This window comes from Oryctolagus cuniculus, chromosome 20 (assembly GCF_964237555.1).
Source record: "Oryctolagus cuniculus chromosome 20, mOryCun1.1, whole genome shotgun sequence".
NCBI classification, from domain to species: domain Eukaryota; kingdom Metazoa; phylum Chordata; class Mammalia; order Lagomorpha; family Leporidae; genus Oryctolagus; species Oryctolagus cuniculus.
This window is the reverse complement of record NC_091451.1, coordinates 24,451,616-24,468,775: the sequence shown is the minus strand read 5'-3', so window position 1 is coordinate 24,468,775 and position 17,160 is coordinate 24,451,616. Positions and strand designations below refer to the sequence as shown.

The window sequence follows — 17,160 nt, the reverse complement described above, 5'->3', positions numbered from 1 at the left end:
CCCTCTCACCTCTTTCCAATGAAGAACTTGAACAGCTGACCTCCATCTGACCTCCTGAACACTGGCTTTGAATGACAAGACACACCTGAAAGATGACAAGGCCCAGCTGGGATGGTCTGAAGTACTTAGTCCCAGTGGGGATGTCGATGGAAGATCCCGCATCTTACGAAGCTGACTCTACTGACCCACTCTCCTTAAGAAACTACCTTCAATAGAGGGAATGTTGCGTTGTCCACTATAGCACAGTCACTGTAGTTCTTAAAAGACTTTATTGATTTGAAAGGCAGAGTGACAAAGTGAGAGGGAGATGCAGAGAAACATGCTCCATCTGCTGGTTCACTCCCCAAATGGCTCCACTGCTGGGGCTGGGCCTGGTAGAAGTCAGGAGCTTCCTCCAGTATTTTCCTTCTGGGTGGCAGGGGCCCAAGCACTTGCACCAGCCTCTGTTGCTCTCCCAGGTGCTTTAGCAGGGAGGGTATAGGAGGTAGAGCAGCTGGGACTTGAACCAGCACCGATATGGGATGCCTGCACTGCGGTGGAGGTTGAACCAGCTACATCACCATGCTGGCCGCCAGTCACTGTATTTACAATTAAGACACACTTTCCTATTCAAACTCTTAGCAACCTCAGGAAATGGTGCATTGTTCTGCTTCACAAATGACTCCTTTCAAGGAATCTCCCTAACAATATGGAGTTTGTCAGCAAGAGTAGTTTGCAATCAAAGCAACCTTAACTAATATTCATTTCCCCATTTTACAGTAAAGGAGTCTGAGACAAAGAATTAAATATTTGTTTAATATCACCTACCTAATAAATGACATAACTGACACAGAAGTCAGTATATGATTCCAAAATTAATCCTATTAACCATGATGCCATGCAGCTTCTAATCACTGTAAAGTTTTTTCTTCCTCTTGTCCTAAGAATTGACTTGTGTTTTTCCCTATTTATTTTCATGCTAAATAAATGTTGACCCACATTTTAAAGGGCCATCCAGGAACTAGGACAGAATCTATGGGAGCCTCAATGTTAAGTTGGATCGCCCACAAATAAATCAAGTCTTTAGTTCTTATTAGGACTCAAATCTCAACAACTGAACTGGAACAGTTTGGCTTCATTGGCAAAGAGAAGATGTGTCGCTTCCCCATTCGCGGAGGAACGACACAGGACCCTGCGCTGTTCTTTTGTCTGCTCAGCCCTTCCCGGGTTTGCTGCTGGTTCTTCCCGGGTTCCTGTGGAGGGGCGGCTCCCCCTGCCACTTTCCCCACTTCCGCGGGGGAGCGGCACACTGCCAGCCGGCTCTCTCGGGGGCTGCTCAGATGTTATCCGGATGTTCCTGGTGCATGTTGTCTCTCTCCTCCTCTATAGTTCTCTTCTACCAATCCCAACTCTGCTACCCACACGCCGAGCACACTGCTCTCCTCCAGTCAGGAGCAAGATCAGCTCCTGCAGCTCATCAGTCAAATTGGCGAGGCAGCTGTGTAGAAGTTGTTTACTCCTCTTCCAGCGCCATATTGTGGGAGAGCAGATGCATAGAATATGTCTTAATTCCAGTAACTTAGTCTAGTCCAAGTTGCTCCCCACAGTTCCCCCTTTCTTTTTATTTTTGGTGTTGATACGCGCCTGTCTTCGGTGCCCCGCGGCACACACTCTGCTCTGCTTGCTAGAGTTGCCCACAGGTGCTTACAAGCCCTACCAATCAGGCAAACCGAATCCGGGTCCTCTCTTTGCCATGTTGTGAGGAGGTTTTTAGGCGCTGATGCGTGCCTGTGTTCGGTGCCCTGCAGTGCATGCTCCACTCGAGCTGCCTGCAAGTGCTTATCGCCTTAATAATCAGGCAGACCGAATCCAAGCCCTCTCGTTGCCATGTTGTGGGGAGGCCTTATTTTTCTCTATTTCTCTATCTCCAGGCATTCCTCTCTCTCCTATTTTACTTCTATCTGCCAGCATTCCTATTTCTCTCATTTTACTTCTAAACTTCTGTTTCTCTTATCCCCATGGCTTCCCGGCGCCCGCCCCGAGGCGGCTTCCCGGCTCTGGCGGCTTCAGCCCGCGCTTCTCTCATCTGCGCGGCTTCCTGGCTTTGCGCGCGCTCCGCGGTCTCCGCGCCCTTCGCGCCCGCACCACGGCCTCCGCGCCAGCCCCGCATTCTCCTATCTACTTGCCACCCGTGCGCTCTCTCCGCTTGTGCCCCGCGTGCTTTCTCTGCGCTCAGCGGCTTCCGCGAATCATGGCCTAGCTCACGTTTCCGCTACCGGTCTTCAGTCTAAGTTCCCCGGGCCAACCTGACGAATTCCAACCTAGCTTACGTCTCCGCTTTTCGGTTTGGCTTCCCATCTTTTTGCTCCCCGGGCTGACTTGACGAATCCCAACCTAGCTTACGTCTCCGCTTCGGCCTGCCCCCGCGGCTTCACTTTCCCTAGCTTATATCTTTCTCTACCCGGTACTTTTCCCTAAGTTTCTTCCAACAATATTTCTCTCATTTCTCCTGGCTTCTCCCCACAGTCCGTATCCCAGTCTGTTTCTTCTAGCTTTCACTTTCACCCCTAGATTTCTCCCGGCACTTTTTCCGTCCGGCTTTTCCCTAAGCTCTTCCCTAGTCTCTCTCCGGTATTTTCCCACTTCTTCCCTCCTAAGTTTCCTATCCGAGTCACAGCACCATTATGTCGCTCCCCCATTCACGGAGGAACGACACAGGACCCTGTGCTGTTCTTTTGTCTGCTCGGCCCTTCCCGGGTTTGCTGCTGGTTCTTCCCGGGTTGGCTGGCAACCCCTCCACCCCCGTGGAAGGGCGGTTCCCCCTGCCACTTTCCCCACTTCCGCAGGGGAGCGGCACACTGCCGGCCGGCTCTCTCGGGGGCTGCTCAGATGTTATCCGGATGTTCCTGGTGCATGTTGTCTCTCTCCTCCTTTATAGTCCTCTTCCACCAATCCCAACTCTGCTACCCACATGCCGAGCACACTGCTCTCCTCCAGTCAGGAGCAAGATCAGCTCCTGCAGCTCATCAGTCAAATTGGCGAGGCAGCTGTGTAGAAGTTGTTTACTCCTCTCCCAGCGCCATATTGTGGGAGAGCAGATGCATAGAATATGTCTTAATTCCAGTAACAGTCTAGTCCGAGTTGCTCCCCACAAAGATGCATATGTTACACGTGGTCAAGTGATCATCTTCAGAAGAAAGAAGGCTGGGACAGACTCAAGACAAGTTAGACTGTTCCCTCTGTCTATTGGTACTTCACAAGATGGTTACTAAGCATTTCAACCATCCATTCTGTCTCCATTTTCTATATACAAGCACCTCTAACACTGCTATTCCTGTTGTGGTGCCAGTAGAATCAATGGACACCTCTTTTGAAGCCCAGGAGAGGACACAGTTTGGGATAGGTGGGGCACTCAACCTTAAGGATTGTCTTAGGATTATCACAACTGATACAAATGATCAACTCTAGACATAGGGTTAATACTTTTAGAAAGATTAGCAATGAGATGCTGTGATCAAGTTGATGTTATTATGGTAGGTGGGTTAGCATTCCTTAATATAAAAGGAATCATGTTATTGTACAAAGAGGACGTCTAACACTTGTCCTACACCTTTTTTTTTTTTTTCCAGATATGCCTATGGTAGAACAGTAAAAGTTTTGTTAGAAATAGGGGCCCAAGGAAATCCAAGAAAGGTTGGGGTCTCCTCTCTTGACCTAACTCCCCCACTTAGAAATGAACATTTTCATCTGCTCACCCTTTGTTCCGCTACAGACTTCTGGCATATCATCTATTATACCTTAATATCTGCAATATTTCTCTTTGTGCCCTTGGAAGAGCTATACAGTCTTTGATCAAAAGTAGGGGCTTTGTTTTCTTTGCATTTCCAGCATCAAACACAGTGCCTGGAACATATTAAGTCCTAAATAAATGTCTGTTCCATCTACGAAAAAGATAGTCTGCAGAGAAGATATTCCACAGAGAAGTCAGTTTCAATACAGAAAAACAATGTCATTGGGAGGCTCTATTTTCTGTCGTAACAGAGTGGAGCCCTATCATTTTTACACTCCACTGATTCATTCTGAACATGGTGTCAGGAACAATACAGGGGCAAAAAACAATTAGTAGGGGAACAAAATAATCAGTTGAACCGTCTGGGATTTGAGCAATGTATAGATCAAATGTCTTAAATTTGCTAAGCTCCTTCTCATTTGGCCAGAATGGATGATCCCTGGCTGCACTGTACCAAGAATAATTGTCCCTCATACATCCCCCATCAGCTGCCTTTTAATGACTAGTCAGAAGTGACAATGCGAAAGGTACAGTGACTTTCATTGTACTTGGCAAATTTTGGACTAATTCCCATGGATTCGCCCTTAGACTAGGTGAGTTCACAGAAAACATGTCTACAAGCTGTCTGCAGTCATTGCTCCTTGTATCAAACAACCACAAAGCCCCTGACCCAGGAGGGGACTTCAGAGGAAGACCTCAGATGTATGAAATGACCATTGGTTTTTCACACTTCCTTTGTAGACAGAGGAAGATCTGCAACACCTCAGCTTACATAAAATTGTTTCATAGATATATGAGGTCAAATGACCTTTTTACTTCCACAAACAAACACCAGGGTAAACTACCCTACAAAGTTATTTGTAAAGAGTCCAGTTGACAGACTGACCAGTCCCATTTCGCCTATCTCTGTCCTACCTGGCTGCCTCATCATGTTTCATACTCTGGTCACTGCTGCCTTGAACTCAGTAAAGCTGAATTTAAATTCATTAAGCTCCAAGAAAGCTCCCCTTTTCTGCTTCACCTGGGGTCCTGGATCCTGATTTTGGTCTGATTGTAGATAACGTTTGCAGTTCTCTTGAGCCAGTAACGAAGTTTACCTCACAGAAAAATTCCTTGAGAACACTTTCTTGGCTGTCAAACAGTCCCTGTTCCAGGCCTGGTCCACAATCTCTCCCCATCACATAGCTTCTGATACTCGGACACCTTCTGGCCACTGCTAGTCTTTAGGGAAGACACTGAAGGTCTCTCCCTAGGACATCCTTCCCCTCTGAAGTCTGAGGCCCTGCTACTCTGCTCCATCAACAGAGACCATGCTGCTGCCTTGTGAAATTTCATGACAGCTTCATGTGGAAGGGTCTCAGCTTCTTAGCCAAATAAACCATAAGCTTCTTAAGGCCAGGAACCATGACTATTACCTATGCCGTATCCTCAAACACTGGAGTTGAACCCCTGGCAAAAACATCGTAACTCATGGAAATTATCCTTTCATAGAAGAGAGGCTCACAATTCACAGCCAGCTTGAGTCTGTGTAACTGGAAGTTAAACAATAGACAACAGTCCAAATACATAGTATACCCTGCCATATGCTTGCCTTGATGGTGACCCTTTGCTCAACCTTTGTCTTTGCCCTTTGCCTAAGCTAAATTTATTCCAAGTATTAGATGCATTCTTGCCTTCCAGCACTCTGGCTCAATCCAAATGGTTAGCCCTCACCTCTCCAGCCACCTGCCATACCCTTTCTTCCTTCCCAATCCAAACTTGGTTCACAAAGAAAGCATCCAGCCCATTTTGGATTTTGATCAGATTCTCAAGTTGGCCATGTTCTCACACCTGTCCCTTGGTACCTGTTGCCCTTTCTGCCTCAAGTAACACCTCTTCTTTGCCAAGCTAACTCCTCCCCCTATTTCAAGGCTGAACTTCTATGTTTCTTCTTTGCAGAAGCTTTCTCTGAATCCTTCAGAACACTGGATCCCTTTACAAAGGCCTGCCAAACTTCTCTAAACCTTCCCCTTGGTGATGTTTCTGAAAATATTACCAAACAATCACTGTCATTAAATATTTACCCTATTTCAGGAATTAAGTCACTGAATCATCATCTGGTGAGGAAGGTGCCCGATTATCTCCATTTTCTAAATTAAGAAATCAAATCTCAACCAAACTGAAAACCTTGATGAAGTTCCTGGCACTCCAGATTTTCATCCAGTCTGCACCCCAAATTCATGCTTTTAATAACCAATACTGCCTCTCGCAAAACCCACCATGTTTGTAATTTGTTACTTAATGGCTAAATATTCCCTTAGTCAGCAAGCTCCATAAACCCAGTGATAGCTCTGTCTTGTTCAGTATTCTCTTCCTGAACCCTGACCTAAGAGCTAAACACATAGAAAGCACTCAAAAAGCCTCTGTTAAATGAAAAAAATTGAAAAATCCAGTGAGTTAGCCCTCTAGGAACCCACAAAGAGAATTAATTCCCTGTCTAAACTGAAGATATTTAATAAAAATGTATTACGATCATAATAAACATTGTATATTTTCCCTTTTTGGCAGGCCAACGCTAGCCAAATAAATTCAAAGATTCCAAAGTAGAACAGATAATACCCAGCTATTAGTGAACTCAAACACTCTTGGTTGGAAGCAAGCAAGCAAGCACAGGTCGGTCTAACAGCCTGGGCTGTCCAAGGATATACTTGTAACACCTCACCCTCCACTCAGAGCCCTACAGTCACACCCTCAAGGACTTACCCCTTTCACAGGTTCTTCCCCAGTAGCCGGTGCCAGTGCAGTCGCAGATGAAGCGGTTCCAGCCGTCCTTGCACACTGCGTTGTTCTTGCAGGGGTAACTATCACACTGCTTGGCGCTCATCCGGGAGCAGGAAGACTTGACGCCCGCAGCATTCTGCATTTCCGCCAGCTGCCGTATGTTCTTGCTGCGCCCGTCGATGAACAGGTCGCGAATGCAGCCCACATAGCCATAGTTGAGCATGGCAGTCCAGAGCTCGGTGGGGAGGATGAGGCCAGCACGGTTCTCGGGCAGCCCACCTAGGTACATGTCCCCTTCCAGGTCCAGGATCTCACTCTCCCCACTGGCGGTGAAGGGAGTGCGCCTGCTGTTCACTGATATAGTACCTGGGTGGGAGGAGGGGCAGAGTGAGTGGAATCTCGGGCGAGGCTGCTAGGTAATCAACCCAAGGAAGGGAACCCAGCAGGTAGGCTCTTAGATCAGCATTACCTGGCTAGGAAAAGTCGAGCAACGCAAGCAAGGAGATGAAATGCTGCATGATGGTAGAAAGGATTGCGTGAGCTGTTTGGTTCTAGTCTCTGACATCTAAGCCTGCCTAACCCACTAGGGGACTCAGGAAATCCCCAGCGGCCATCCTCCCCTGGTTTATCTTTTCTCTGCCTGACAGTCCTGTCTGCACCTACCTCCCAGCAGTACCTCACAGGCTGTTTAGCCTTACACCTGCCTGTGCTTCAATCTCCTTAGCTGTAAAATTAGAAAAGAATTGTTCCTACCTGCCAGTCTGGTGTGATATTAAGTGGTGTAATAGAAGTCAGGTGATTTTAATAGGGCTGAGACAGAACAAGGGCTCTGTAACATTTGCCTGTGTTATTGTCATGGCTCATCAGCCCCAAAAGGTTGGAACTTCTGCCTCTTTCCTCCCTGCACTGATACCCTCTAACCTGGGCATTAACTACAAGCCTTGCCAGTGGGTATTTTGGCATACCCTTTTAAAATCGTATTTATTTTCACTGTATTTGAAAGATGGAGAGCAAGAGCGAGATATACAGAGATTTTCTATCTGATGGTTCACTCCCCAAATGAATGTAGCAGTCAGAGCGGGGCGAGAGAGTTCAAGAGCCTGTAACTCAATCCAGAGCTCTCATGTTGGTGGCAGAGACCCATGGACTTGAGCCATCCCCTCTGCCTCCCATGGTGCACATTAGCAGGAAGCTGGAACTGAAAGCAGAGCTGGGATTCAAACCAGGGCTCTCTGACACGGGGTGTGGGCATAGCCACTGTGCTTTGATGTGCTATGAAAAGGCACTGTTTTTAATAGATTGTAACTGGAACATTTCTTTATTCATTTAATAAACATACATGAAATGCCTCTTCTCTCCCTGGAGTAGTTCTAGGCATAGAAAAGAACTCGATGAGTGCATCTCTCCTCTCATTGAGCTGATGTACAGAGCAGAGGGACAGAAAGTGAAAAAAATCATAAGGGAAAATGGCTAGAGAGTGCTATGAAGACAGTGTGGCAGAAGCCCTTGTTTATACTATAAAAGGTAGAATCAGTGAAGGCCTCTCACATGGAAGCTGAATCAGGTGTTAAGGAGGACCCAGCCACGCAGAGAGCAGGGGAGAGACCACACAAGGCAGAGGGAACAGCAGTTTCAAAGTCCCAAGGCACAGAAGAGTGTGCCTAGAGGAAAGCAAGCCAGAGGGAGTGAGTGGGGCTTTAAGGCAGAGATAGACAAGGGCAGAACAACGAACACTATCGAATGAGCTTCTAGAAGGTGTGACCTGGCACCTGACTTGGGAGCAGGGATCCCAGTCCTAAAGGCTTTCTGGCCTAGGCCAGTGCGTGCACCACTTTACAACTCAATGTCCTAAACTTCACAATCAAAGGAATGGAGTAGGTGCTATCTACACATCTTGCTGGAAGTTTTAAAAATGTATATTTATTACTGCTGAAGTGATTATGGGTAGCCAGGTGGCCGAGCAGGGCCGGCTATTTGTCAGCCTTCACTTCTCAGTCTCATCCCCTCAGTTGTGAAAGGGTACAGCCTGAAGGGCAGTGGAGAGCAAATGAGATCATGAAAACGAAGTGCACTCTAAATTACAACGTCAACAGAGAGAAGAGGAGGAAGGCCCTTCGGGGGCTGCGAGTGGGCAGTGGAGGCTGACAATCTGCTTTCCTGATTCTTTTGGAGTGGTTTTCTCCTAGAGAAATGGGCTTTGCGTGTTTGCTGCTTAATCTTTCAAAACCTGCACGATAATAAACATTTCCTGGCCAGCATCTTTAGCGTTTGATGTGCTCTTTTGGACTTCATTCCCAAAACAAGCTTTAAGGTATGAGTGGTGAGTTTTTCTATTTTATAGATAGGTGAGCTTTGTATCTCTGAACTGTCTTCTCCCTTTCAGTTTCCCTTCTTCACCCCAGATATAGCTACAGGGATAATGTGATCAGCAGCTAAAAGGGAGAGATATTAATTGCCAGCTAAGGACAGTACTGGGATCGATTTAAATTCTGGAGACTTCAGTACATCCTAAGGAAAATCTACCCTCCGAAAGTGTGACTACAACAGTGTAGAATACATTTATCAAGTCTTAAGACTCAGCTCCCCATCCTGGGGAGTGGTCATAAAAGTTTTTAGTTCCCATGGGGCGGGCTCTGTGGCGTAGCAGGTAAAGCCACTGCCTGCAGTGCTGGCATCCGTTATGGGCACCGGTTTGACACCTGGCTGCTCCTTTTCCAATCGAACTCTCTGCTATGGTCTGGGAAAGCAGTAGAAGATGGCCCAACACCAGGTTCTAGTCCCAGTTGCTCTTCTTCCAGTGCAGCTCTCTGCTGTGGCCCCGGGAGGGCAGTGGAGGATGGCCCAGGTGCTTGGGCCCTGCACCCACATGGGAGACCTGGAGGAAGCACCTGGCTCCTGGCTTCGGATCAGCGCAGCGCACCGTTCGTAGCAGCCATTTGGAGGGTGAAGCAACGGAAGGAAGCCCTTTCTTTTTGTCTCTTTCTCTCACTGGCTAACTCTGCCTGTCTCAAATAAAAAAAAAAATTAAAAAAAAAAAGAGAAGATGGCCCAAGTGCTAGGGCCTCTGCACCCACATTTGAGACCCAGAGGAAGCTCCTGGCTCCTGGCTTCAGATCAGCCCAGCTCCCACTGTTGCAGCCATCTGGGGGGTGAACCATGGGGTGGAAGACCTCTCTCTCTCTCTGCCTCTGCCTCTCTGTAACTCTGCCTTTCAACTAAATAAATAAATATTTTTTTAAAAAGTTTGTAGATCCCTTCACAGTCATGTTATTCTCAGTGATGATTAGGGAAGGAGGTGCCCCACTTAGATACACTCGATTTTATAAATACCAGTTTTTGCATATGCCTATAACTAAAAACAGACTATCAGAAAATATTTTCATGAAGACATGAAGTTTAATGGATCATATGAAAATTTTAAGTTACACTGCTTTCAGGGGATGAGTATTTGTTTACTCAGTAAGTTTTTACAGGCCTTGATCAAACTCATCAATACTTCAAAGAATAGCCAATGCTATAGCCTCCAGGTATGGAATTCAAGTCTGCTGGACTCCACACTTACTTGTTTAAGGCGGGTACACTGATGGTTCTAACAAAGTAAAACAAAACTGCTACACTGCTTGAAAAAACAATTAGTGTTAGGAATAAACCGGATACACTTAGGACAATTATAGTCTAACTTTTTGGTTGTGTCAAGGTCTAGGCTAATCAGACAAAAAATCCTTCAGTTACGAGCCAACTCCAGAGACCTCCCAGGGTTTTAATAATATTGTTTTGGTAATTCTGGAACAGGTGTCTGGTTCTGCCCTTGCTTACATCTTGTTAATAGAGAGAAACAGAGAGAGAGAGACTGATATATATTTTTTTATTTCTCTGTTAAAAAAAGCACAAACTGTTCATTCTTGCTCAACAAGCACATTTAATTTGGAGCTTCTTGGTTCTGATCAAATTCCAGACAATCAATAAAGATTCCTACTGGGCAATACAACATTCAGGCTACAGAGCGCCAGCATCTGCCCTCTGCACAGAGCCCACCCAGCTCCTCCTAAGGGCATGTTGCTCATTACTGCCATCGATCCAGCTCTGGGATTATGCAGAAAAGCCACCTCACAGAAGCTCAGTCATTCTGGCGTCAGCTTTGGGGGACCTATTATTTTCTCTACTTAGACAAATGCACCTAGAAAGAAAATGTCCAAGTGAAGACTTCTTTATGTTCACCAGAGTGTAAATCCCTAGAAACAAGGCAAGCGTGGCTTAGACCCTTCCGGAGTATGTATGACCTAAACGGAGAGTCAGAAAATACATCTGAAATTCAAATGCTCTAATTACTGCTCTTGGGGAAATGTCCTTCCTGCTAGCACAGAATGTGACCTTCACTGCCACATGGTCACAAAAAGCGAGGCAGGCTGTTCAGCATTCAGAAGCCCCAAACTCTCTATTTGTGTTTCTCCCTCTCTACGTTACTGTTCCAGAGTGGCTATGCACTGCCTCGGGCTAGCGTGTTTGATCTGTGGCTGCAGAAATAAACAAAGCCATTTAAACCAAATATAAAAGGATATGAACAGGAAGGGCGAGTTAGTGAGGTCTGAGCAAAGAGTGAAATATAGACTTTCACACCAAAGAAGGCTTTAAATTGAACATGACTTCAGGAAAAATCAATTTGCCTTTTCCTTTCTTGTCATAATTTCTCTGCAACATGACTCTTGCCAGTTCTTGAAGTGTGTATTGTTGCATAAACTCTTTGCTTGGTGAAGCTTATTCTACACTGTCATCACAGCATCTGTGATGTCACAATTGGTTTCTATGGTGATGAAAAGGGGTACAACAAGAAGAAAGAGAGGGGAAAATATCACACCAGTGACATGACAGTTGCTTTGGTAGCAGAGGCAATGCCATTTGTAAAACCCTCCTTTGTTCCAAGGTCTTAGAGCTAAGGCTGGAACAACGGTGCTGTGAATGACAGGGGGGGACGAGCAGGGGAATGAGCCATTTCTGAGACACCTGTTTTGTTCAGATACATAATCTTAGGACAACCATTAAAGGGAATATCCAAAGAACAAGCATGCAAGTGCAAAAATTAAAATAAAAGATATGCAGCCACGAAAGAAACCGAGAAGCCAGAGCTAACCTCTCATTTCATTCGCACACCCTACCTGATCTGCCATCTCGCTGAATGTCCACGTGGTACCATTCCCCATCATTGGCTTTCTTCTGAGTGGCTTTCACCTTGATGGTGCCTGAGCCCATATCAAGCAGCAAGTACAGGTTGCCATCAAGAAGTTCCACGGCAAAGAAGTCTACTTTAGTGTTCTTCTGGCTCCGAGCATCCTTTCTCTCTTGGGGCTTTCCGTGAGTGAAGAGGATCAGGCCGTTGGGCTCGGTGGTGCGGAAATCAAAGGAGATGGAGCCCATACGCTTGGTGTTCCACTTGGGTAAGCTGATGTAAGCCTCTGGGGTCTCAAAGTTGATGGGGTCCAGTGTGGCCACATTCTCACACTTGAACACAACTTCACCATAGATTTTCATCTTGGTATCCCCAATTCTGGCCAGGCGAGACAGCTCCAGACGGATGTCATTATTCTTATAAACAACCTGTCAAAAGCCAAACAAAAGTGCCATAGGAATCAATCTTGCAAAAAGTATCTATCCATCACTCACTGGACATCCAGAACGGAGGTCCAAAGAAGAGGCTTCAGGACGTAATAGTCTGAAGCAACATGAAGAACATGAGACACAGCACTGATAAAAGCAGCTGAGGAGACGTCTGGGGGTGCACACAAGCGATGAATAAGCCTCTGCATTTTTATGGGAACCCTTTGTCTGTCTCCTTCTGGAAAATATCTTATGTTGTCAGAAGACCATGCAATATGAACTTGTAAGTAAAAATCAAGAGAGACTGAGCTGCAGGGAGCCAACTAATTATGATATACAAAGATTTTTACAGAGGCAACATCACTAAAAGAAAGGAAATAGCCTAACTGACCACCAATAACAGATGCTACATCTTTACTATGGAATACAATGTAGGCCTTAAAAATGGCCTATTTCTTCTGATTTTCACATGGAAAATCTCCAAGTCATATTTGGTGCAATCGGCAAAGAACAGGACAAAATGTGCACTCTGCTGTCACTGTGTGAAAGCGTGGAAGGGGTTTAGGAGGGTGTTACATATGTTATATGCATATATGCTCTTTTGTGCATAAAACATTTTTGAAAGGAAAAACAAAGAACTGTAAAGTTGTCATCAGGAGTGAATTTGTGAGATAAATACTTGAAGTGTGAAAGAGACATATATACACATACGCATCTATTTTTAACCATGTGACTATATTATTTTAAAAGCATGGCAATGAGCATTTTGTCTAGTGGTTAAGATGTTGCTCGGGACATTGTAGAGTGCCTGTCCTGGTCCCACCCCCAATTTCAGCTTCTTACTCACGTGCACTTGAACAGATGATGGCTCAAGTAGTTGGGTTCTTGGCATCTACATTGAGACTTGGACTGAGTTTCTAAGTCCCAGCTTTGGCTTGGCCCAACTGGCTGTTGTGGGCATTTGGGGAGTGAAGCAGCAGATAGGAACACTCTATATCTCTATATCTCTATGTCTATCTTCCTGCCACTCACTCAAATAAAATGCATTTTAAAACATTTTTAAAGAATGATTGTTAAGAATTGTTAGAGATGGGCCAGTATGTGGCATAGCTGGTAAAAGCTGCTGCCTGTGACGCCAGTATCCCATATAGGAAGTGGCTGCTCCACTTTCAATCTAACTCCTTGCTAATGTGCCTAGCAAAGCAGTAGAAGATGGCCCAAGTCATTGGGCCCCTGCCACCTACATGGGAGACCCAGATGAGGCTCTTGGCTCCTGGTTTTGGTATGGCCCAGCCCTGGCTGTTGTGGCCATATGGGGAGTAAACTGGCAGATGGAAGAGCTCTCTCTGTCTCTCCCTCTCTGTAACTCTGGCTTTCAAATAAGTAAAATCCTAAAAAATAAAGAGTTGGTGGAGAAGGGGACTGTGGCTTTTGTTTAGTTTTTGAATATCATGTGCCTCTGTATGGTGGTAGAATGAGATATTCTGAAAATCTAATTTAATCAATTAGTTGATATTTTCTGTAAGGAAAATTATCTGCTTCTACCTATCTACTTCTGCATTGCCATGGCCTGTGTCCTACACAAAGGAGTCATGGAATATGAGGATGCCAGTTAGAAAAATCTATTAGGACTTTCTAAACCTGGTATAATCCACATAAAAGCAAAGATTAATCTCATTTCCCAAAATTAGCATTTCAAAAAGCATTCGCTCATATTAGAACTGAATATAGATGTAGTGCCCTGGGATGTTTCCTGGTGCTCTGAGCTCCGTGCAATGTCACATCCACACAACAATAACAAGCACAAATAGGTGGGAACGGGACTAACATCTGAGTAACAACCACATCAACCGCTTTGCAATTCGTCCACGTTATTCTAAGTCAGGATTCAAGTTCAGGTTCTGACCCTCTATTCGCTACTTGCAAGCTGAGTGACCTTGGAAAAGCAATTTCTCCAGATCTATTTGCTCCTCTAAATTACAGACTACAGGAGTAGACTACTTTGTAAGTATTAAATAATCCAATACATGAAAAACACCTGAAATGGCACACGGTAAGGGCACAGCAGTCTCAGCCTCATGGGGCAATGGCTGCGGCTCCTGTGCAGCATGTGTCATTCTCTGCACAGTCCTGAGAAGTCTGTATCACCACTTCTGTTCTCAACAAAAAAATAAAACCCTTAAGAGCTCAAGTAAGTCTCTCAATCTTTCTCTGTGAGAGAAAGTTAATTGGACGGATCATTCCAGCACATATCATTTAATTCATAAGATTCAACTGGTGGACTATTTTCCTTGTTTCCCCTGTCAGCAGCAGGAAATCAAGCAGAATTACTTGCCTTTTAGTAAGTTTTATAAGAGTAATATACAAACCATGCAAATATTTGAAAATGCCTCAGCTAACATATAACCTTGATGTTGGAACTAACCATAGTCAATAACACTGAAAATAATAAAGCTAACGTGTATTGAGCACCTCCTACTAGGCAACGTGATATGCATTTAATATCCACCATCCTCTTAGATTCTGAAAACACCCATTTTTAATACCTTTAATCATTCCTTCATTTTACAGATGCAGAAACAGACACAAAGAGTAGTTATGGGAACAAAGACACACAACTTTGTGTGGCAAAGTGGCAGAGTAGGACTCAACCCCAGGCAGTTGGCTTCAAAGTCTGGGTGCCTTACCACTGCACATACTCGAAACAAAGCCCCACCAGCAGCGCCTGTGAAGCTCACCTTCACCATTAGATGGAGACTCATGCATGGCCAACTACCCAGCTGAGAAGCAGAATTTTTCATTTCGTTCTACTGGACTGATCATGTGCAAAGGTGTCCTGAGGCAATCACTCAAGTGAGTGAACCAGAAAAGAAACGAGTTCAACAACTGGCAGCTTCTGCTTTCTGACCCCCACTGTGAGTCTCAGCTTGGGAGATCTTTGTGTCAGAACCAAACTGGCTTTGGCTGTATTTGGGTGAAATGCCTATGACTGGAGTGCCTTGTAAACGTTAATTATTGATGTAGGACAACAGCTGATCCCAAAGGGACGAAGGCTTGGCTTCAGTGAACAAGAACTGGAAACAGGACCATGCATCTCCATAGGAGGCTGGGAACAAAGAGGAAAATAGAACAAGGCCTTTTAGAGGGATTCAGGGATTGTTAAAAAAAATAAATAAAGCCAGCTCTTGTGTGAGAAGGTGTGCAGCTGCAGCCTGTAACAGAGGGCAAATAGCCAGATGTGGGTTACCTGAAGGAAGCAATGGAGAATCAAGGGACAGAAACAGGCTGGTGAGAGAGAGGCAACCTTCTTTCAAATGTGCTTTGAAAGTGAGCCCTCAACCTTTTCCATGGCCCTGAACTTGATTGTCTGTTTGTACAGAGTTTCCACTAAGACAAATGGAGAACTAATGCCTTTCTCGGTGATGGTCTGGTAAACTTCCTGAATTCATTACAAAGGTGGGAGCTTCCAGACCTGTTCTTCAAACTCCCTGCATTCCACCAGGGCTGTTGTCAAGATCAAACGGGATGCTCTAACAGTAGAACATGTTCTAAACCAGCACAAAAGCATACGAAGAAATAACCCTACATATTCATCTCTCTAGCAGCATGGAGGCTCTGTTGGAAACTGTCAGGGACCCAGAAGTCTCCCAAGCCCTCCTACCCTGAGGAAAGAGATAGGAGGGCAAGGGTCTTGCAGCTCAGACAGGTAACTGATCAACCTGCTGCAGGCACCCTCACCTTCCCCATCCAACCTGTGCAGAAACCACAGTCATTTGCAAGTGTGCTCCCGACTTGGGGAAGTAGCGTGGAGGCAGCAAGCCCTGCTGGACTCCCTCCCAAGGCAAATGAGCATCTGCTACAATGTTCTCTGCTCCAATCACACTCTCAACTAAATGAATGTCCTCGACTGATTGACTGGACTAGGAAGAGATGCAGCGTCAAATGACAGAAAGTAGTCTTGGCTGACAAGTGGCCCCGCCGAGGAGCAATTACAGATAAAGTAGAAATGGTTCCCCATAGGGGAAGATGTCATACAGCCTGGGAAGCAGAGAAGCAGGGTCATGAAGAGTGACAGCCTGATCTCACGACCCCACCCATGCTGTTTGGACCTGTAGTAAGAATCTAAGGTTAGAGGCAGTCCGCATTCATAGACAGAGCCTCCTTCCTCCTTCTATCTTTGTCACAGACCACTCTGTTCTCAGCTTCCTGGGAACACATTACCACAATCTTATGCAGTATAGCAAAAGAACTAGAACAGATGAGTGGATGTGGATATGGGGGCTGCATGGCCCAGGTGGCTGCCTGGCATTATGTCTTCAGTTGAACAATAGGAAGCTTACCACCGGGCCTACACATTTTCTTGTGTTTTTTTTTTTTTTTTTTAAGCATCTTTAATCTTCTGGAGATGTATATAGGCAACAATTTCAATATAGCCATGAGGTCAGCTTACAAGACTAAATCATTGATAGGCCCATGACTTGGCTACTGAGGACCACTGCACTGATCTGGGCCAGTGGAGGATACTGGAAGGTAAAGACACCAAGGGGCATTCTCTGAAATGCCTAGGCCAGACAGATGAGAAGCAAGTATCAAGGTAGCTCAGATGGAGCGCTTTGCTCACTACAAGGAAAAGCCATAGATCTATTTATCCCCCACCAAAATTTAATCATCTGACCACAGATAATGAGGAAAGGAACTTTTTCTCTTCAGCTTCCAGTATGGTGCAGCTTCTAGAAAAAACTTTCAGCTAATCTTACTATTGTGTAACTTACCTACTCAGGATAAAATAAAAATGACGAAGCAACATTATGAAAGAATCTTGCTCCTGGGGTCTCCACAGCTTCTAATGTCCCTGTCCCACTTCTCCTTCTATCCCTCAGGCAACAGTGACTCCACTGTGCTGTGATGTCTCCCTCCTATAAGCAGGCCACTTTGTTCATTTTTCACTTACAGCACTGGCTTCATCATCTTTGAATATGTATACATCTTGGATTCTCAACAGACCTCAGTCACCTTATGAACAACAAAAAACGCAATCG

General features: G+C 45.4%; 1 protein-coding gene across 47 annotated transcripts in view; it reads right to left on the bottom strand.

The window, feature by feature from the left end:
- Positions 1–17,160, bottom strand: part of NRXN3 (neurexin 3) — a 1,789,124-nt gene that overhangs the window by 1,190,985 nt on the left and 580,979 nt on the right. For all 47 annotated transcript variants that reach the window (XM_070065300.1, XM_070065299.1, XM_070065301.1 and 44 more), the window contains 2 exons: positions 11,683–12,121; positions 6,512–6,895 (listed from right to left, as the gene is read on the bottom strand). In XM_070065300.1, the coding sequence (XP_069921401.1) occupies positions 6,512–6,895; positions 11,683–12,121 (823 nt within the window). The remainder of the gene's footprint in view (positions 1–6,511; positions 6,896–11,682; positions 12,122–17,160) is intronic.